We start from the raw sequence: 22,914 nt of genomic DNA on the forward strand, positions 1-22,914 counted from the left end.
TGTCACTGGGTTAAACATATGAATCTGACTGGGAGTTCAATATTCAATTGGTAAGGTCTTAGACTTTATCAGGACTCTTTGCAAGTAATCGAGTTCAGAATTTAAAATCGATGGATATATGCGAAAATAAAATATAAAAAGGCTCCCACTATAAAGCACTAATTTTGATATGAAAGCCATTCTTGGTTCCAGCTGTGCTATTTTTAGCTATATTATGAAATAACTGATTGTTGTTCGAGGAAGAAAACTAGGTAAGATGAATACCACAAGTGTCCAGTGAGGAATATTAAAGTAAAAATTGACACTTCTAATAACTGATCACGAACTCAATAAATATTAAAAAAGTACTTTTAGGTTTTGTTTTATTTTTTCCCGAGTTATTTTCTGTAGGTGAGTGAACCAAACTGCCCAGTGGGGTCAGAAGGCCAAAAATGCCAAGTTGTTTTATTGTGGCCTTATATAAACAATATGACAGTAGATCTAACTTTGTAGTTTTGCTATATTTCTACTACCTTCAAGCTCAGTAGGTAATATTTATATAAATTCTTCCATTTTTCCCTACGGTGTAATTTAGGATAGAAAAATCCATATATATTAAACTACATTCTCAAACAGTTGTTTTGAAACTGATGTTCTGAGATGTTGGAATGGCTAACTGCTATTTTAAATATATTTTTTAAGATTTTATTTATTTATTTGACAGAGATCACAAGGAGGCAGAGAGGCAGGCAGAGAGAGAGAGAGAGAGAAGCAGGCTCCCCACTGAGCAGAGAGCCCGATGCAGGGCTCGATCCCAGGACCCCGAGATCACGACCCGAGCCAAAGGCAGAGGCCTAACCCACTGAGCCACCCAGGCGCCCCAAGCTATTTTAAACAGCAATCCAAGAAGGAAGACTTCCAAACTCATTCTATGAGGCCAACATTACCCTGATTCCAAAACCAAAGACCCCATTACAGAGAAGAATTACAGGCCAATATTCCTGATGAACATGGATGCAAAAATTCTCAACAAGATACTAATAAATCAAATCCAACAGTACATTAAGATAATTATTCACCACAATCAAAGTGGGATTGATTCCTGGGCTGCAAGGGTGGTTCAATTTGCGAATCAATCAGTGTGATATACCACATTAATAAAAGAAAGGATAGGAACCATGTGATGCTCTAAATAGATGCAGTAAAAGCATCTGACAAAATACAGTAACCATTCTTGACAAAAACCGTCAACAAAGTAGGGAAAGAGGAAAGTAACTCAACATCATATATGGGAGATCCACAGCTAGTATCATCCTCAGTGGGAGAAAATGGAGAGCTTCTCCTGTATGGTCAGAACAACACATGATGTCCACTGTACACTGCTGTTATTTAATGTAGTACTAGAAATCCTAGCCATAGCAATCAGAAAACTAAAAGAAATACAAGGCATCCAAATCAGCAAGGAAGAAGTCAAACTGTGAATTCACAGACGACATGATACTCTATATACAAAACTTGAAGGACTCCACCAAAAAAACCACTAGAACACATTCACGAACTCAGTAAGGCTGCAGGATACAAAATCAACTTACAGAAATCTGTTGCATTTCTATATACCAATAACATAGCAGCAGAAAAAGAAATCAAGGAATTAATCCCATTTACAACTGCACCAAAACCCGTAAGATACCTAGGAATAAACCTAACCAAATATGTAAAAGAGCTGTACTCTGAAAACTACAGAGCACTTATGAAAGAAATTGAGGAAGACAAAAAGCAATAGAAAAACACTCCATGCTCATTGACTTGAAGAACATATATTGTTAAAATGTCTATGCTACCCAAAGCAATCACAAATTCAATGCAGTCCCTATCAAAATACCATCAACACTTTTCAAAGAGCTAGAAAAAAAATCCTAAAATTTGTATGGAGCCACAAAAGACCCCAAACAGCCAAAGCAATCTTAAAAAATAAAACCAAAGCTGGAGTCATCATGATTCTGGAGTTCAAGCTATATTACAAAGCTACAGTCATCAAGACAGTATGATACCAGCACAAAACAGACACATAGATCAATGGAACAGAAGAAAGAAGCCAGAAATGGACCCATAATTATATGGTCAACTAATCTTCAATAAAGCAGGAAAGAATATCCAATGAAAAAAACAGTCTCTTTAACAAGTAGTGTTAGGAAAATTGGACAGCCACATGCAGAAGAATGGAACTGGACCACCTTCCTATACCATACCCCAAAATAAATTCAAAATGGATGAAAGACCTAAATGTGAGACAGGAAACTATCAAATTCCTAGAGGAGAACACAGGTAGCAACCTCTTTGACATCAGCTGCAGCCACTTCTTAGTAGACTGCAAATGCATGTCTCCAAAGGCATGGGATACAAAAGCAAAAATGAACTATTGGGACTTCATCAAGATAAAAAGTTCTGCACAGCAAAGGAACCAATCAACAAAAGTAAAAGGCAACTTCAGAATGGGAGAAGATATGTGCAAATGGCATATCTGATAAAGGGTTAGTATTAAAAGTCTATAAAAGACTTATCAAACTCAATACCCCCAAAACAAATAACCCAGTTAAGAAGTGGGCAGAAGACATGAGTAGATATTTTTCCAAAAAAGATATACAGATGGCTAACAGACACATAAAAAATGTTCAACATCACTCATCATTGGGGAAATACAAATAAAAAACAGTGAGATGCTACCTCACACCTGTAAGAGTGGCTAAATTCAACAACACAAGAAATAACAGGTGTTGGAGAGGATGAGGAGAAAGGGGAACCTCCTACACTGCTGGTGGGAATGCCAGCTGGTGCAGCCACTCTGGGAAACAGCATGGAGGTTCCTCAAAACGTTGAAAACAGAGCTACCCTATGACCCAGCAATTGCACTACTGGGTATTTATCTGAAGGATACAAAGAGATTGATTGAAAAGAATATATGCAGTCTGATGGTTATAGCAGCATTATATCTACAATAACGAAACTATTTATTCAGCTTAAGTGTCCATCAATTGATGAATGGATAAAGATGTGGTGTAAACACACACACACACACATTACTGAGTCATAAAAAAGAATGAATCTTGCCATTTGCAACAGCATGGATAGAGCTAGAGAGTACAATGCAAACTGCAATAAGGCAGTTAGAGAAAGGTAAATACCTTGAGATTTCACTCGTATGGGAATTTAAGAAATAAAACAGAAGAACATAGGGGAAAGAAAAAAAAAAGGAGAGGAAGGCAGAGCATAAAACAGACTCTTAACTACAGAGAACAAACTGAGGGTTGCTGGAGGGAGGTAGGTAGGGGATGGGCTGGAAGGTGACAGGCATTAAGGAGGGTACCTGTGATGAGCACTGGGTATTATACGTAAGTGATGAATCACTGAATTCTACTCCGGAAACTATATTGCACTGTATGTTAACTAACTAGAATTTATTTTTTTATTTTTATTTTTTATTTTTTTTTTAAAGATTTTATTTATTTATTTGACAGAGAGAGATCACAAGCAGACAGAGAGGCAGGCAGAGAGAGAGAGAGGGAAGCAGGCTCGCCGCTGAGCAGAGAGCCCGATGCGGGACTCGATCCCAGGACCCTGAGATCATGACCTGAGCCGAAGGCAGCGGCTTAACCCACTGAGCCACCCAGGCGCCCCAACTAACTAGAATTTAAATAAAAACTTGAAATACTAAAAAAATAAACCCACTGAAACTAAAAAAAAAAAAAAAGTAAAGCACACATTTAAAACTATAGATATGAAACACTAATTTACTCACCCTTTATAGAAAGAACTTTAGCTTTAATAAACATCTTAGCTGTGTTGTTGTACTTATCACAGATTTCTAGTTACAATTTTGTTTTTATGGTAGTGTTATGGGTCCCAGGCCAGACTTTTTCAAGCAAACTATCTAAAGATACGGACAAAATTCTGCATTTTTAGCAAGGCTGACACCTCATCTCAGGTGATTCTTAAGTCTACTATTGTTTGAGATCCACTGCCTTAGAATATTTGTAATTAAGTTAAAAAGATATTGTAAAATTCTTATAACAACAAATTTTAATTAATTTGACACCTCTGATACATTATCTAACTCTTCTGGGCAGTGATTAAAGAAAAGAGATGCTACAAGAACAAACAGTAATACGCTTATAAGAACTAAACAGTTTGTGGCACACAATAATTTGGAAAACATGTGCAGAAGATAAAGTGGTTCTCCAAACACAGTTGTCCATTCACAGATTTTAAGAGAAAATTGTGGAAGTCATTTCCATTATGTTTTTGAAAAATGATACAAATTAAAATATCCACAAAGTTTTTATTGGTAGCATGCCAATATTAAGTGTGTTCATCTTTCTAGAATCTACCAACACATCCCCTTATCTTCATCATATTAACTTCATCATCTTCTGAAAGATGGCTACTTCTTTTCAAAGGCATTTTTTTTTTATTATTTTTTTAAAGATTTTTTTTTATTTATTTATTTGACAGAGAGAGAGATCACAAGTAGGCAGAGAGAGAGAAGCAGGCTCCCCACGGAGCAGAGAGCCCGATGCGGGGCTCGATCCCAGGACCCTGAGATCATGACCTGAGCCGAAGGCAGCGGCTTAATCCACTGAGCCACCCAGGCGCCCCTCAAAGGCATTTTTTTGATCAAGATTTAGCATTTTACTTTTTAAAAAAAGGCATTGATTGATTCTCTGAAATTGTCTTCCACTGTTATCTCAACTTTAAAGAGACTGCAGAAATACAGGTGTAACATGTAGAAACTCTTGACACAGTTTGGACCAGCTCTTGTGTTTGGATGAGTCAAGAGTAAAACCAAAGAGCATTTAAAATGATTTGGCTTAGAGATATAAGGAATTAAAGTATCAGTAGTTAAAAAAAAATCATGTTCAGGATCAGAAAACATCTTTTCTTAGGGAAAACTTTATAGAACAATTTATTTTATGTATTTATTTATTTTTAAAAGATTTATGTATTTATTTGACAGACAGAGATCCCAAGTAGGCAGAGAGAGAAGGGGAAGCAGGCTCCCAGCTTGAGCAGGAAGCCCGATGTGGGGCTCGATCCCAGGACCCTGAGACCATCACCAGAGCCGAAGGCATAGGCCCAACCCATGGAGCCACCCAGGCGCCCCTCTATAGAACAATTTCGAGTATACTATATTCTTTTAATATAGTAGATACTGTACAACTGATTAGGTTTATACTTGAAAGGCATTTTAAAGGGACAAAGTCTCATGATTACTATGCAGTCACAGGAGAAAAGAAACCTTTTAGAATTCAGCAAGGAGAGGCACAGAAAGGCAGACACTCCATTTTCTAAGTTCTGGGGGATCTATTGTACAGCACGGTGACCACAGTTAACAACACTGTATTATGTATCTGCAAGTTGTCAGGAGAGTAGATCTTAAATATTCTCATCCCTCCCGTCATCAAAAACGGTAACCACGTGAAGAGGAGAATTGTTCATTCGCCTGCCCTGCTGTGGTAAACACTTTGAGATCTATTAATTTATCAAATTACCACACTGTCACATTAAACTTATACAACATTATATGTTAGTCATATCTCAAGGCTAAGAATATAAAAAATACTTTTGAGATGACAAAAAAAAAAAAAAAAAAGCTATCCTTTCCCTTGCCAAGATTTTATTTAAGGCAAGAGTTTATCCCAAGCATTGGGGCACTCCGATACTCTTCTTAGAAACTAGCTAAGCCTCTGAAATGGGTAAGTGTGCTGTAGGCCCTGCACTGCCTTCTCCAGACACAGTCTTTTAAGCACAGGTGCTAAGTGGAGGGTCTTTCTGAGCCTTCCTCACCCTCTGACAGGAACCTGGCAATCCCGGGAGTTCTCAGAACTAACTGCTCTGTGGGATTCATGAGGAGGTATTTACAAAGCTTCAGTTGTTCGTATCAAACAACTCAAACTCTCAACACGGGTGGCAGTGAGAGGGAGGGAGAGCACAGTTTAAGCTGAAATGAGTGTCTTAAGAAAGTCAGAGTTGGAGCTGAAATGACAAGTCAGAAAGTTTTTAAGTTTTTCCTTGGATTCCATAAATACACGCTGAAAATTTCTAAATACCTTGAATAGTTGCAACCTTAACGATTTTTTTGGAGTCCCTTAGGAATAAACCTAAGTGACATACAGGGTTATAATGAGTGTCTTCCAATATAATATAAACATAGTTCTTCAATCAAGATTTTTTTCTTCTTCCATGAAAAATTAACAGGAACTGAATACTGTCATTTCCTCTTACAGTACAGACTGGCTTCACCAGATCTTGAAAAGAAATACACCATGCTTTTTTACTTTTAACTTTTATAAATTCTGATATAGTTGAGGGAAACTGAAAGGCATTTCATGTAGGGCTCTTCAATATGAAGTAGGAATCTCTAAAACATATTTCAGTTTTGATTTTTCTAGTTGAGTACTTAAGTTCTTGTTCTAAATAAAGCTACAAATTGCTGTTTACTTCTACAAATCCAATCATATTATTATGCATACCGTACGCAGCAAAGTAACAAAACATCTTGCTACTATCGAATGGCTTACTATAGATAAGGCAGGAGCAAACATTTCCAAAACCACTAGGTGGCATTCATTCACCGCAATTTTGGCCAAGTACGACTTGAAGCTTATCTAGAGAGATGTGGGGTGAGGAGGAAGGCAAATGCTACCCTTTATTTGATGAGATTTTTCTATCATTTAACACGATAACAAAGCTCAATTTTACCTTTTTCTATCTGCTTCAAATCAAATCAATGAGTATTTGTTGAAAGATTCATTTGTGAAAGAGAGTTGAAAACCATCTTCACTGTGATAGCACTGCACTTAAGACATCAGAAGAAGATGAGCTACCCATCTAGAAGAAGGATGCCATTTAACTTGCTTTTATTTCAGTGCTTTACTATTTCATGTTCGTTCTCATGTAGCTCTTTTTCTAAAGGTTACAAAAAGCACACAGTCATGAATACTAAAACTCTCTAAGATCCTAGATGGCATTAATGTTCAAAACTTATGTTTATGAACGTAGGAGGCCAAGAGCTCTTGGTGATTCACAGAAGGTCCTTACTATGTGGTAGGTCTTTAAAATGTGTGAGAAATAGTGCTCCTTGCTGCACTGAGACCTATGAACCAAAATGGCCTTTGGTGATAAAGGATTACGATTTAGTCTTGGAGATGAATCATGGAATGAAAATGCCTGAACTCTGCACTTCAGACTGAATGGTTTGGAGAAAATACTAATGGGAAAAAAGTAAATCAAAAGTCAACATTTTGTAGAAGGTCTAGGGTAATAATAATATAAAATCCAGGACTTACCTGTTCTAATATGTTTTGAAGCCTCTCTATCTCACAGTCTATTACAAATTTCTTCTCTTGTCGTCTGTCAAGTTCTTCTAGAAGTTGCCTATAGCTGACATCATTAAAATTTTCCACACATATAGCGCTGACATGCCAACCATTTTGTCCTGCTTTTTCCATAATAGCTTGAAGTATTGAGTACCCTAGTGAGGAAAGAAATCCAGAAGGGTTACTAAAAACATACTTTCTCTCCTCCTCCTTAATAACTTATGCAGGCACTGAGTCTATGTCAACATTTTTATGCTGCAAATATACAATAAATGCTGAGAAATTTAAAGATCTGAGTGATTGTTCTTTTATTTGGGGGCAACACCCCTTAAAAATATTTCTTGAATGAAGGAAGGACAGCATGCCTTGAATAAACTCTCACAATCCCTCTAGTAGAGAGAACATTACATTGCTTTAGACATATTTTTCATGAAATAAACCAAAAACCAAACTCAGTACTACTGTACTCAATAAAAATTTCATAAATTATTTTTGTTAATTCTACTCACTGGACAGAGTTAATTTTGAACATCTGTTTTGAACATCTGCTCCCCTTGAGCAAGGCGATAACGACATTTTTGGGTTCGGCTATGGAAAAGAGGATATTAAAAACTAATGCAGCAGTATTTATTAAGGATCCATTATTGTGAGTGGAGGAGCCATTATTATTTTTCCCCAACCCCCACCTTTTTTTGGGGAGAAGGCATTATTTAACTCTTTGTCTCTTTAGCAGGGGGATGATGCAGAAAGTGGGTGAATTGAATGGCTACTAGGCGAGGCACCAGGCATTCAAACTCATAATCTAGTAGAGGAGGAAAGACATTCAAAGAAACAAATGCAACTCAGTTTAAGACACTGTAATGAAAGCAATACTCAATGTCCATTGTGGGCCCAAAGAAGGTTTGGTTAAATTTGCCTGCTGGGACATCAGCAAGAGGAGGACAACGTGCACTGGGTCCTGAAGGCTGAGAAGATTCATCCAAGCTTGCTGAAAAAGGGAATGTTCGCTAGCTGGAGACAGTCCTCCGGAGAATGGGGTGGTCTGTGCCCTGTTGTGGGTCCATATCTCCCTGTACCAACCAGCACATAAGGGAAGGGAAGTCAAAGGTCTCAGTCTGGGTTAGGGAAGCTGGGTCAAACTTAGGAACATAGCTCCTGGAGTGTTTCTTCAGGCCAACACTGTGCTATAATCTTGCTTTTTCAGGCTCTCAGTTTTCGACTGGCATATAAGAAGAAGGAAAAAGTCTTTGAAACTATGAAGAGCCAATAAATAAGACCAGGTTACAATCAGAGCCTGGTAGCCAGTGATTTTTTTCCACTTGCTGCTTAGCATAAAAAAGACAAAAATGCTGGTCCTCTTTAAGAAGGTCTAGCACTGATTTGAGCTCATCCTATGGCAGCTGACTGTGGTTTCTGCCTTCCTTGATCCCTGGAGTCAGAGTGTAGAAGGGGGTGGATTAAAAGTGAAGACTTAAATGAATACACAGCACTTGTAAGGTAAGAGGGCATTTACTCAGGTTTCTGATTGGTATGAGTCTCTCAGATTCAAGGATTCTGATTTTCAGGTAAATTTTCTACAAGTCAGAGCTTCAAACGTTACGGATGCTCGGTTAATATCAACAGATGGAACCGATGATGAGATCATATTTGAAATATAAATTACCTGGTATCCTGCCAAATGAAATACTGTGGCAGTCAGGATTCATTTTTATCTAAATGAAAAAAAATTCCCCCAAGAGGAAGTCAGAGGGCATGTTAATTACTCTAAAATTATTCTGGTCTATCTAGTGCTCCATTTAGTCTTCCCTTTTGTAACGCATGCCTGTAACCATCTTTTTGGATCTTACTTAGATTCCCCTTGGCCCCCACCCCAAACCCAGGACTCTTTCCCTTGTTTGCTGTCTGATACCTAGGTAACAGGATGGTCTGAATGCTCTCTTTGCGTACATGCTCAGGCCTCATTTATTCTGTTACAGGGACTTGCTCTCTGATAGGAAGCAAGGCAATTTCCTTTTATTCATTTTTGACACGTATGAACACGTTCTTTTAAAAAAACGTCCAATTGACGTCTTACTTTCCCTCTTTCTCCTTTTATTTAGTGTCATGCCAAAATAATTCAAAGACATGTCATTTGATTTTTTTTGCATGTTGCCAAAAAAAAATGATAAATACCAATCACACACATCAAAGTAGTCGTCCTGGGCCCTAGGATCAATTCACAGCTTGGCAGTGTTCTTTATATACTGCCTTTTTACTTTATTTTTTTATGTTTGGCATCATGTGGTTATCAGGCTTCACATCACTACTAGGCATCCAGGTTGTTATTTTCCTGCCTACAGGACCTTTACAGATTGTACAGCTACAAACCTTCTGATGAAATTAATGTATGCTCCCAGTTGTATAAGAGATACTTCAAGATTCACACTAATAAACCAAACTATAATTCAAATTCAAAATTTTATTATACAATTTGTCTAATTTACAAATGACACAAGAACTGAAATAAGACAAAACCGTAGGACACAATCTTCGTTAAATGGCAAAGAAAGTTGGCTGCCTAAGAAGAACCATTAATCATAGTCAGAATAAATGGCATCTTTTCAGCGCAGTGCAAAGGACGTGCAGCTATAGGCTGGAAGCTGGAATTCTTTATAAGCTATCTTTGATTTTCATATGCTCTCTTGTTCAGTGCTACTCAGATGTGTGTGTCTTATTTATTTGCCAAGATAGTTGGGAATATATTGTGAGTTGGGAGAAAATACTGCTGTTGAGTCTATGGTTATGTAACTTGGCTGTTACATAAACTAGAAAATCACAAGTCATGTCATACTAATTCTACATCCGGCTATGATTTGTATCTCCCAGTTATTAGAAAATCTGTAATGCGATATTGTTGGCTATGAATACTTCAGGGTTTGGAGCATATCAAAAGACTAATGGAGACTTTGTTACTGTAAAGGATCTTTTAAGTCTCACTTCGACTTTAGAAAAGCTGCCTAACATTTTAATTCAATATAATTTACTAAAAACCTACTATATCCAAGATCCTTTAAGGTTTGCCAAGATAAAGACAAGATTCTGGTTTCTACAAGGAATTCACTATCTGGTCACTTACTAAGCAACTAACCATTACACAAATGTCAGTACTGTATAAACCACCAAAATAATTTTATCAGAATAGTGGTGAAAGTGCACTGTGGAGAAAATCACAGTACGATATTACAGCAAGTAATTAAAGGTTTTTCATAGTTGTAAAAGAACACTATCAGTTATACATAAAAACGCTGCTTAAAATGTTTTTATGCCATGTGATGTATTATCAATTATGCTGGTCATTGATGACAGTGATGCAAGCTGCCCCGAATGACCGCATCCGTGCACAGCAACAATGTTTCTCCCATCCATGGGGAATGACCTATTTTGGCTGAGTAGCACCATCCAGAGATGTGGCTGCTAGCAACACGAGCTGGGTTTTATTTATTTGATGTTCTCTCTTTCAAGAGTTATTTGATTCAACTATCTGTACACAGAGGAGCAGGAGGAGAATCAGGAGAAATTTATGTCAGGGTGCATATAATTTCAAACAGAAGAGAGTTACTGATAAGCTATTAAAAAGACTTCCCTTCGATCAAGACTGAAAAGTGCTCATAGTGCTTTTTAATTAGAAGTTCACAGGTTCACTGAGCAGTGTGCAATGCTAGGTACAGAAGTCGTATTTCGGATGGCTAAGAAATTGAGGAGAAGATGAGAAGAGGTGAGAGCAGACATTCTCAAGGAGTCTCATCAGTAGAAGGAAGTAATGTGATGAAGGGTGGACCATTATGATGTATATGGGATGGAGAAGCTCCTGGTCGAGGGAACCAGTATGGTAAGGGCGGGACAGAGAATCATCAAGGTCAGAGTGGTGGGAACCAGCATGAAGAGAGGACCGGGCTGTCCCCTGGTTGAGGAGAGGGGAGTGTTGATGAGCTTCCAAAGGAGAAGCGGCAAAGGGACACAGCAGCGGCAGGTGCTTACTCCAAGTACCGGCCCCCCCATCAACCCTGGGAACTGCTACACAGGCAGTACCTGAGGGGCACTACCAATGTCTCCAGTCTGGGCACAACTCCCGGCACCCCATACACTAGCATGCAGGCCTGGAAGTATGCGCCGTGCTACGTATGAACCTCCGTCTGAGAGGGAATGAGGTTCTGGAGGCCACACTGCGCTGAGCGCCACCATGCTGGAACTGCCGAATGGATTTAGCAACCATTTAGTTTGGACTCGTTGGAAAGCAGCTTAGCACCGAAACGTGTTCAAAGCCTCCTGTCTGGACTCCAAGGTCTCAGCACACAGGAGGAGTAACCAACCTTGCAGCTCGGTTAAAATGATCGGCAGCTGTGACTACAGCATTTATTCTGTGCACAGTTCAAGAATTCAAGAAGGGCAGAGTGAAAATAAACAAAGATCTTCTAACTTATGCAGTTTGAGGCCAAACACGCAAACCTGACAACAGATAGAAAGTCTTGAGTTTTCCCTTGTCTATAATCAACAGTAAAAACAGAAAATCCACCTTTAAAGATGCTCATTCTGGGTCCTGGATTTCCCCTAAAGCCTCTAGTATTTTCTGACAAGAACATTTATTGTTTCCTGAACCCGACAATCCATGTGCATATTTAATTCAGATGCCATCTTACAGGTGAATCTGGTCATCTAAATCTTTAAAGTTTCTGTTAGTTGCAAATGAGCCTACCCCTCACGAATACAGGCATACTGCAAGTATTTTCAACCATCTGCCGCAGGTTCCAGGCCTTGAACACCTCCCTCCAGGCATGCTCTAACACCATGTTTTTCTTCATTCTCTTGGGCTTTTCTTGAACAAGGCCCCTGGAAAATTCCATTTCAACACAAAGAATGCCTGAAGCTATTATTTATATAATCACTTGTTTCCATACTAGATTCATTTTTATAGATAGAAACTCTATGGACTTCCCTGCAGTGCCCCGGATTTTCTTACTCTTCTCTGATACATACCCAAATCGTATTTGTCTCCTCCCTCTTTCCAGTATTATTTTAGACCATTAATGTCTTTGTTTTCTATCCTCCAGCAACACTGCCCTTCTCAGATGTTCTAGAAGGTACCATGCATCTTCTACCTTAGTGCCTTTGCAAAAAGCTGCTATTCCCTTTAAAAAAAACTGCTTCCTTCCACTTTTGCTTTATTTCATCTTTCAGAGCTTACTGCAAACATTACTTAACCCTGACTAGATCACTTTCCCCCTTAGCTCTTCAAGCTCATAGTTTTCCGTACATGTGTTTCCAAGATTTTTAGCTCACTTTCTAACTATATATTTGAATGATGATCTGATTAGGTCTTTGCCCTCTACTGTAGGCTCCATGAAGTTAGGGACTGTCCCTGTGCTCAGTGGATGCTCAGAAAAGAGTTGTCTGAATGCACAAATGAATTAGAGGGAATTTCATAGACAGGAGTCAGAATGTTACAAGGCTCAGCAGTGAGAAGCAGCATGACAGGTCACATCCAGGAACCTCAAACACTTCAGTTTATCTCATGTGTTCTGAAGAACAAGGAGGATATGGACAGATTTAGTGCAGACTGTGGGAAGGGCTCCAAAGGCATCAGAGAGAAGCAGGCAAAGGTCGTGTCATTAGGCTTTCTCTCATATCACAGAATTTGGTCTTTATTCCTCAAGGACTTCAGGAAGAGAATGACAAATGTGCTGCAGACCGACCATTCAGCTGAGGTGTGGGAATACAGGGGATGGAGTTAACAGGAAACAGGAAAGCCCATTCGGAGCCCATCCTGAAGTCACCCAGCTGAGACGACAGGGGAAGGGGAGTGGATGCTAAACGGGGGAAGGATGACTCTGCTTAGTGGTGATTCATGGAATATAAGGGATATGGAGGACGAGGATTTGGGCGTGACATCAATCTGTTCTATTGGTGGTCATTTAATCCTGTTTTCAGAGGGCAGTTAGGTCTTTTATGATATCCTGAACAAGCACACACTTTTCTACCTGGATTTCGGATGTCAAGTGACTTCTGATGATAAGGCCTGGCAGCCACCTCCTTCGTCACCCAAACCAGTAAGCTAGATTGACACAGGCTTGAGAAACCCAATTTTCTCTCTTGCTATAGGCATCCATTTTTCTAAAGACTGTCTCTGTAGATTTTGAATAGTCTCTAAGAATAAACTGGAGGGTGCCCGGCTAGCTCAGTCGGTAGAGCATGAGACTCTTAAGAATAAACTGGATATCTTTGCAGAATCATCTATCTCCTCAGCACTATGAGCATTTATTAGTATCTTTTCACAGTGGACAACAATCTCTTTTCACATAAGAAAGGCATTCCTGAAAATTTTGCATAATTTTAAACTCCAATAACTAAACACTAGTTTCCTAATCAGAATAAATGTCTGGAATGATTTCTATATTATATATATCTATATCTATATCTATACATTATTTCTGTATTATTCTATATTACTTTGCTCCTAAGTTGAGATTTTATCAATTTTAAATCACACTATGTAAAATTCACAGTTCTGATTATATATGTTTTTTTATATCACACTATAAAAAGTTCACAATTTGAATTTGCACTAAATGCAACCATTGTATCTTTTTTTTTTTTTAAATTTATCTATTTTAGGAGGGTGGGGAGGGACAGAGGGAGAGAGAAACCCAAGCAGACTCCAACAGAGCTGGAAGCCCAACGCAGGGCTGAATCCCTGAGGTCACGACCTGCGCCAAAATCAAGAGTCAGACACTCAACTGACTGACCCACCCAGGTGCTCCACCTGTTGTATCTTTTTTTTTTTTTTTAAAGATTTTATTTATTTATTTGACAGAGAGAGAGATCACAAGTAGGCAGAGAGGCAGGCAGAGAGAGAGAGGAGGAAGCAGGCTCCCCACGGAGCAGAGATCCCGACGCAGGGCTCGATCCCAGGACCCCGAGACCATGACCCGAGCCGAAGGCAGCGGCCCAATCCACCGAGCCACCCAGGCGCCCCCACCTGTTGTATCTTTATGAGGAGATTAAAATGCAGATCTAAAATAAAATGGGAAAAAAAAATAAAAAAAAATAAAATGCAGATCTGTGAATTAAGAGGCAACCAAATAATGTTTGTCTCGTATTAAGACTTTAAAGTACTTAAGACCTAATTCTGTATGCTAAACTTCCTCTGAATGGCAACACTTTGGGAAAGCAAGGTGTTGAGTTGAGAGGAGGGTCAGAGGCCCTCGGAGACAGCGAGGACTTCTCTGCAGAGAGAATGACAGGTGAAGAAGGTCTGAAGGACGGAGATGGTGATGAGCATGGGAGCCAACGGCTGAGTGGCAGGAAGCTTGAGGAATGCCTCACAGATTATTAATTGTTAAGAGACTGGTTTGTGGAGTGGTGGGTTCATAAACATAATAGGCTTTAAGACTCTTTGACAATTCAGCTGGACCTCAGGAGAGCCCTGTGAAGAGGGTCTGATTATCCCCACCCGGCAGATGAAGGGACAGAGATAAGGGTGAGCTCCGTTATGGCGGCCCTAGCAAGTGGCAGAACTACGATGTGAACTCAGGTCCCCATTCTCAAGTGGAGGGGCTCTTGAACCCCGCGTTAGCAGACAGGGAGAGCTGCAGATGAGACTGGAAAGTAAGGTCAAGGCTGTGTTGCTGGGGTCCCTCTTCTTCTCAGGAACACTGCTGGCATGTTAGCGTCGTCTGTCAGTGCGATCTTCAAAGCACTCAGAGAATCAGAATGCCTTTCCCAAATACCACTGTGGCCGCCACCCATGTGCAACCAGCGCCCTCTCTTGTCTAGAATCTGTAGCCCTCTCCCGAGACAGGTGTCCTTGTTCTGCCTCTACCCGCTTCGGACTGGTGATAGCACAGCTCTGTGCCAGCAGACCAGCCTCCTCAGAGCTCACAGCCCTCTCACTGCTTGCACACGGCCCGCTGCCTCTCTGACCTCACCTGCAGCTCACTTGCTCTCAGACTTGCTCTCAGACTCCGCCAGCAAACAGCCCTCCCTCCAGCTCTGTTCTCCACCAGCCTTTGCCCTACAGCGCTCTGCAAGGCAGGTCTGGGAGGCTCATCCTTTCACCTCCACCAGGTCTTTAACCCACCTGCTCTCTTCAAGGAGGGCATCCCAATCTCATTCTCCACCGTGTCAACGCTGTTGTCCTGAGCTGACACACTCCCTTCTTTGCGGTATTTTCTCCCTAGCATCATCACCTAATATACTATGCATTTTATTCATCTTGTGTATCATCTGTTGCCCCCACTAGAGGGCAAGCTCAAGCAGGGAGGCAAGTTTCCTGCTGCTCACTGTGAGAGAAGAGCACCTGGTGACTAAAAGCCACTCAATGAATGTATTTGAATGATTAAAAATGGAGAGTTAAATTTTACTTTGGGGGCCACAGAGAAACATGGAGGTTTTGGAGCAGAGAAGAGACAGATTATAAAATTGCTTTCATAATATTAGCATTTATAATGATGGACTCAAATAAAGGAAGAAAGGGAACCAAACAGGAGGCTACTAAAATGAATGTAGGTGTAATGCAGCAATTCCTCCAATCTATAATAGTTCTCAAACAAATGGGAAGAAAGGACAATGTCAGTTGCTTACTTCTCTCCAAATTCTCCCCCCCCCCCCACCATTCTGTAATTACCCACTGAAGAGCCAAGAGATTTTCATTTTATCAGGTTGGAAGAATATGAGACTGTCATTTCTGTTAGTCTAAAATATTCGAATTTCAGCAATGTCTTCTGTTTCATTAGAGATGGCTTCTGAATTGACGGTCAGTAATATTCAAAGGAATTAGAGAGGCCTGAAAACTACTTAATTTATGCATTTAGATGCAAAAATAATGTGGCAGGTAAATGCAAAAACTCCCAAAACAGGCCCGAGGGAGGTCATGGATTGTAGGAGCCAAGAGCCTTGTACATCTCAGCATTCCTTAGGGTATCCGTGGAAATTGCTCTACACTTTCTTTTTTTTTTTTTTTTTAAAGAATTTATTTATTTATTTGACAGAGAGAGAGATCACAAGTAGGCAGAGAGGCAGGCAGAGAGAGAGGGGGAAGCAGGCTCCCCGCCGAGCGGAGAGCCCGATGCGAGGCTCGATCCCAGGACCCTGAGATCATGACCTGAGCTGAAGGCAGAGGCTTAAACCACTGAGCCACCCAGGCACCCCATACACTTTCTATTATCAACCTTTACAGCAACCATCTTGAGTCATTAACAAAGGCTGAAATAAGCCTCAAAAAAATTCAGAATTAAAGGAAGTTTGAAATCCATTTTAGAAAAAATTCTATTCTAAATGCTAAACACAGAAATACTTTTGGTTTATAAAAACAAATCCTCAGCTAACCCTGAAAAGCTGGTTCACTGATTGAGGATAGCCAATGCTCCATATAGAATGCTCGTTCTGAAGAGACCCAATTAATTTATTCTACCCTATGTTGAAGTCTGAGTCCAATAGATCTCATTAATTAATCATGAAAGCAATCACTAGCAACAAAACACACAGAAGTGTTACACAACATATTAAATATCAGTTTGTTACCCTCACATGCCAGACTGTGTACTGTAAATAATATTAATTTGGATCTGGCTTCTGCACACAAAGCCAAAACCATTCATTTTGGTTGATTTGAAAGTGATATTTTAAAATGTTACTTTTGTCTTTTCTTTAGAAAAGGAGTAGCAGTACATAATTTTCTTTAGATGATTCTGGTGAAAGGATTTGCATACAATTATCAAGACAATTTCTGTTCCTAGTGGGAACAAACACAGGATGAAGTAAGTATTCACCATATGATTAGCCTAATTTTTATATCCCACTGAGGCTCGCTCAATTCCAAGAAGTAATTGTAAACTCATGTCAGTGACTGAGAGTGAATACATCTGATTACTCACTATTAAATTTCTTTAGTGGGGAAATGACATTGAGGTGATCATCTAAAGAAAGAGTGATTTCTTGAACAGCATGCCAAGTGACAAATGATGGATTCAGTGGTCTACTCAGCTACTTTCAAATGCAACAACTGTGTTTTTCATTTCAACTATCTCGTTCTAAGGCAAGGTATTTGAATTTCTTAATCATCCACTTTTGACTTCTATGCAATGAAGATGGTGAATGTAGGATTTTACTACATATAGTGATCTGCTCCATAGCTGTTAAGAAAAATCCTTTTATTCCCCATGGCAGAGTGAATGTAGAATGCTTTTGTCCATTTGAGGGATGTACTTTGTGAATTCTGGGTAGTTGAGGGAATTCCTCCCACAACTCTAGGAGACTCGTAACGTATAACTCAACATCCCACACCCTCTCAAAGACGAAAACAAAACTTAAGTCTTATTCTTGAATTACATATTTGGTCATTAGCCAAGAACTTGGTCAGTTTAGTTAGAAACCCAAGGGATACTCTCGGACTTGTCATGAGTTTTCTCTACCCTCCACCATCAAGTCATGTCATTTCTGATGCTTCTCCTAAAATACTGTATTTAAGATCCTCCATAAACATGTCCCTACTTATTCTTTCACTTTCATTCAGTGAATATTTACTGAGTGTCTACTGTGTGCCAGACCATTGCTCCAGGATCTGCAGATACAGGAGCAACCAAAACAGTGACACATGCCACCCCCATGAAGCTTGGACTCCAGGACTAAGGCAGACAATAAGCAAATACGCAAAAACACTTAGAGTATAACCAAAGAGGTGGTAAGTTCTATGAAGAAAAATGAAGGAAGAATAGGACAGAAATGACTGGGGATGGTGGCGGGAGGAACTTATTTTTCCACACCAATCTCTCTCTCTCTCTCTCTGAGCTACACATTGCTCAAGTCACACTGAAGACTGGCAGTTTGCCAAATAAACCAGGTTCTTTCTCTCTTGCTTACTGTGTTCTGATGGCTATTCCTTGAGATGAGGGAGTCTGTATTCTTCAGACTCACTTGCAACTTCTAGTTTTACTTTAAGTCTCAGCTTTAGGTCATTTTAGAAAACTTCTCTCATTGAGACTACATCAAAATAAAAATCTTCTGTACAGAGTAGGATAGCCAATAAAACTAAAAGGCAACCCACCAAATGGGAGATGTTTGCAAATGACATATCTGATAAAGGGTTAGTATCCAAAATATTGAAGAACTTCTACAACTCAACACCCAAAAACCAAATAATCCAATTAAAATAGGCAGAAGACATGAACAAAAGTTCTCCAAATAAGACAATCAGATGGCCAACAGACATGAAAAGATGCCCAACATCCCTCATCAGGGAAATGCAAATCAAAACTACAATGAGATATCGTCTCACACCTGTCAGAATGGCCAAAACTGAAAACACAGGAAACAACAGGTGTTGGCGAGGATGTGGAGAAGGGGGAACCCTCTTACACTGTGGGTGGGAATGCCAGCTGGTGTAGCCACTGTGGACAACAGTATGGAGTTTCCTCAAAAAGTTAAAAAATAGAGCTACCCTACAATACAGTAATCACACTACTGGGTATTTACCTCCAAAATGCAAAACACTCATCCAAACAGATACACACACCTGTGTTTTATAGCACCATTATTCATAATAGCTAAATTATGGAAGCAGCCCAAGTGTCCATTGACTGATGAATGGCTAAAAAATATGTGTATATATACAACGCACATCATTCATCCATAAAAAGAATGAAATCTTGCTATCTGCAACAAAATGGATGGAGCTAGAGAGTATTGTGTTAACAAAAGTAAGTCAAAGAAAAATACCATATGATTTCACTCACATGTGGAATTTAAGAAAGAAAACAAATAAATAATGGGGAAAAACAGAGAGAGGCAAACCAAGAAACAGACTCATAACTTTAGAGAACACACTGATGGTTACAAGAGGGGAGGTAGGTGGGTGGGACAAGAGGGGAGGTGGGTGGGTGGGGGATGGGGCAACAGGTGATGGGGATTAAGGAGTGACATATGGGTGGGTGAAGTATGGAAGTGAACCACTGTATCATACACCGGAAACTAATAGTAAACTGTATGTTAACTACATTGGAATTAAAATAAAAGAAAAATAAAAGAAGACTTCTCTGACCTTTCAGAGGGAGTTGTTGTCTGTCTTCTTTAAATTTCTTGGAAGGGGAGGCGAACCATAAGAGACTATGGACTCTGAAAAACAACCTGAGGGTTTTGAAGGGTCAGGGGTGGGAGGTTGGGGGAACAGGTGGTGGGTAATGGGGAGGGCACGTTTTGAATGGAGCACTGGGTGTTGTGCAAAAACAATGAATACTGTTACGCTGAAAAAATAAAAGGGAAAAAAATAATAAATAAATTAATTAAATTTCCCTAGGTGTTTGTACAGTAATTACAGCTCATATCTCACTGAATTAATAAATTATTGATCAAGCAAGCACTATATGCTATTTTTGAAAGTACTAAGTATACAGTGAGGCACAGCTGCTGATCTGAAGATGTTGGATTTTAATAATTCGTAATTGCTTATTTTTATCCATCTAGTTCTCTTTAAGCATGACATGAATTCTTATTCACTTCTGCTTCCCTAGTTTGTCTCAACACAAAGGAAAAAATCTAGAATGAGACTGAACTGCATAGCAAGGGTAAAAATTCTGCCTGTTTTATGTCATATCCCTCTCCCACCTGATTAAATATAATAATAATAAAGATAATAAAAATATCTAAAAGTTACTGAAGCCCTACCTAATCTGAAGCAGATATCATATTAAGTGCTTTATGGGCACAGTGTTAATTTTATTATCTTCATTTTATATAAAGCAAACTGGATGAAGGAGAAGTTAAATTCTTGGCTAAGATTGCTTTGCTATTAATTGGCAGAGTCTCGTTCAGTCTGACGTTAAAGTCTGCCTTTTATTCTCCTCAACGATACCATCTGTAATATACTGAACACTTAATTCCCTTCTGTTTGGATTAATTTTATTCCCCTATTAAGGATTCATTTTTGACCTAGGAATATCCCTGCCTACGAAGTGTTCGAGGTACCGGGGGATCTCCCAGGAGTGCTGTGTATGGCTTTGGCCACAGAAGCTGGGGATGTGTGCTCAGGGCTTTCACTGCAGCCTCACAGAGAAGAGACGCGCCTGCCCCAGCAGTCTCCGGCAGATCTGGGCCAAACATTACACCAACTGAGAAGATTACAACAATGAACACAGTGGGTTCCTTCCCAACAGTTTACGAGTGCTGCCCTGTGGTTCAGTTTGGTTACTGATGGGACTGCTCAGGACATACATCAACTGTCTTCTCTAAGGATATCAAACATTAAATCATAGAATTAGGTCGAATCTGGAGAGAAGGCTTTTGCATTACTACTTATATCTATCTATATGCTTGCCCAAGCTCTTCCCTCCTAGAGTCACAAAACCCTACAAGGCCATTTCACAAATTCTATTTGAATCATGGTATGGGGTGGCTTCTGCTCATGCAGGGGTTAAGGTAGGGAGTGGTGTTCTGAACAGTTATTATGACAGTAAAACCAAAAAGCACCTGCATTTTTAATTAGAATAAATTTGCCTGAAAATTAAAATGGATATTGAAACATCTGTGCACAGTTTTATATTTGTAACAAATTTGAGCCACGTGTGTATTATCAGGATGAAAAATCAGACTTAACTATTCATTTTTACATCAAATACTTAGAATACGGCAATAAATCAGGAAATCAGTCTGCTTCTCTGAGTCAATAAGCTAAACTACGTATTACTGACATTTGATTGAAATTCATGGTTTTCCAGGTTCACTTTGACAAAACTAATGTCACTAATCAAATTAATTGTGCTAGCGAGTTTGATTTTATTTTTGTAGTTATTATAAGGCATTCCATACATTAATTCATAAAGTTAGGGCACATTTCTTCATTATGTACCTTTTCAAAATGTGAAATTTGAGTTATGTTCTCTATTTTAATCTCCGAATGTTCCCTAAGGTTTCAAAATAATATTAATATAATTAAAATACTTAAATTCAACTACTGTTTTGTTGAAAGCTTCTTACTGTCTAAGAAGCTTTTAGTGCTGGGTATTTGTGAACATATATTATAGTTCATTTCTGAAAAATATATCCATTTGCAGTTAGATACTCAGAGTTAAAGGAGTATCTATATGGGATATTTCCCCCAATACTGTTAACCTCCTTTTTAAGCATGGTTTGCTTTATTTATGATACCCCTTTCTAAGTTTAATAATTCTAGCAATTTCCATCGACTGACCACCCTTAAGTACTATTTCAGTACAATAAGGAAAAAAAGCATTAAAAAATTAAATTGAAGAACTCTAGAATTAAAAGGATTTTTATTTTTCTTTGGGACTCACCTCTTTGTACATGTGGGGTGGTTCTGTACACAGAAGAGTATAAACTGGGATTCTGAATTTTGTAATAGAATGCCAGCTATGCAATAGGTATATGTTTTACATAAAACATATAAACTCTTCCTGTAATTGGAAATGGAGAGCTTCTGCATTCCAATTCCTCTAGCATGCTAATCTAAACCCTGGCAGACTATTTGCAGCCTAGAGACTTGAGGGATAATGTAGTCCAAACTCTTGACTTTGAGAATATCAATGTCCCTCCACCCACCAAAAATGCTTTACCAAGATATGTGTTAGGTACGGTAGAAAATCAAACAGGTCTCCTGACTCCTAAACTAGTATACTTTCCTGAATTTCACTGCTTCCTATTAAAAATCCTGCTCTACAACTGCCATTTGAGGAAGGGAATCTAAAGAAAGGTGATCACCAAGGATACAATTCTCAGACATGAATTTTTATATTTATTTAGACTGCAGAATCATATATTTTAAAAAAATTCTTAACATCCCTTATTTAAGTACCCTCATGATACATTCCTTTTGTAACGCAGAATAAGGAAAGGGTCTGTCTCTCCTAATCTAGGTCCTAATCTAATCTAGATCCTTTCGTAAAACAATATGAATACAAATCTAGCCAATCATATCTCCTGTCTTCCTTTGGCTCCAGAAGAGAGAAGAGTAAGATCCAAAGTCACGGGACATTTATTCCTGACAAATATAATTCCATGGTCTCATGACACCATTTTTCATACACTACTGGACTAAGTGCAAGGCAAGTGTTGTTATACTACCAAATGCAAGCTGATGATCACAAGTGACCAGAGAATGGGAAGGTGTGTTTGTAGATGAACTAGTCCAGTAGGAAAATAATTTAAAATTTCTGGAGATGGCTGAGCACTTACTGAATGTGGCTGAGTGCTCTTCTCATGTTTAGCAATCCCAGAATTTTAAAGATAGAACTCCACTCTCCCTTTATAAACAAATAAGGGAACTAAGTCTTAGGAAGAAATGAAGGGCACCCCTTAAGAAGTCCGTTGCGAAATCAGTACTGGAGGAATAGAGGGTATAAAAAGTCACCTGTGAAATGAGGAGCTGGAAGACTCTCTCTGCCTCTCCCTGTCTTTCTCTCCCTCTCTCTCTCTCTGTCTCTCTGTCTCTCATCCTCCACTCCATTTTCTCTCCCTTTCCTCTTATTCTGTCTCTCCCCTTCCATCTCTCCTATATTATTTTATCATCTTGCTACACTTA

At 39.1% G+C, this 22,914-nt stretch overlaps 1 protein-coding gene across 12 annotated transcripts in view; it reads right to left on the reverse strand.

The window, feature by feature from the left end:
* Positions 1–22,914, reverse strand: part of GRIA4 (glutamate ionotropic receptor AMPA type subunit 4) — a 391,556-nt gene that overhangs the window by 111,474 nt on the left and 257,168 nt on the right. For all 12 annotated transcript variants that reach the window (XR_006819875.1, XM_046014154.1, XM_046014153.1 and 9 more), the window contains exon 5: positions 7,323–7,507. Coding sequence is in view for 11 of the 12 variants with exons in the window: in XM_046014154.1 (XP_045870110.1) it covers positions 7,323–7,507 (185 nt within the window). In the remaining variant the exon portion in view is untranslated. The remainder of the gene's footprint in view (positions 1–7,322; positions 7,508–22,914) is intronic.

This window comes from Meles meles, chromosome 8 (genome assembly GCF_922984935.1).
Source record: "Meles meles chromosome 8, mMelMel3.1 paternal haplotype, whole genome shotgun sequence".
Classification (NCBI taxonomy): Eukaryota; Metazoa; Chordata; class Mammalia; order Carnivora; family Mustelidae; genus Meles; species Meles meles.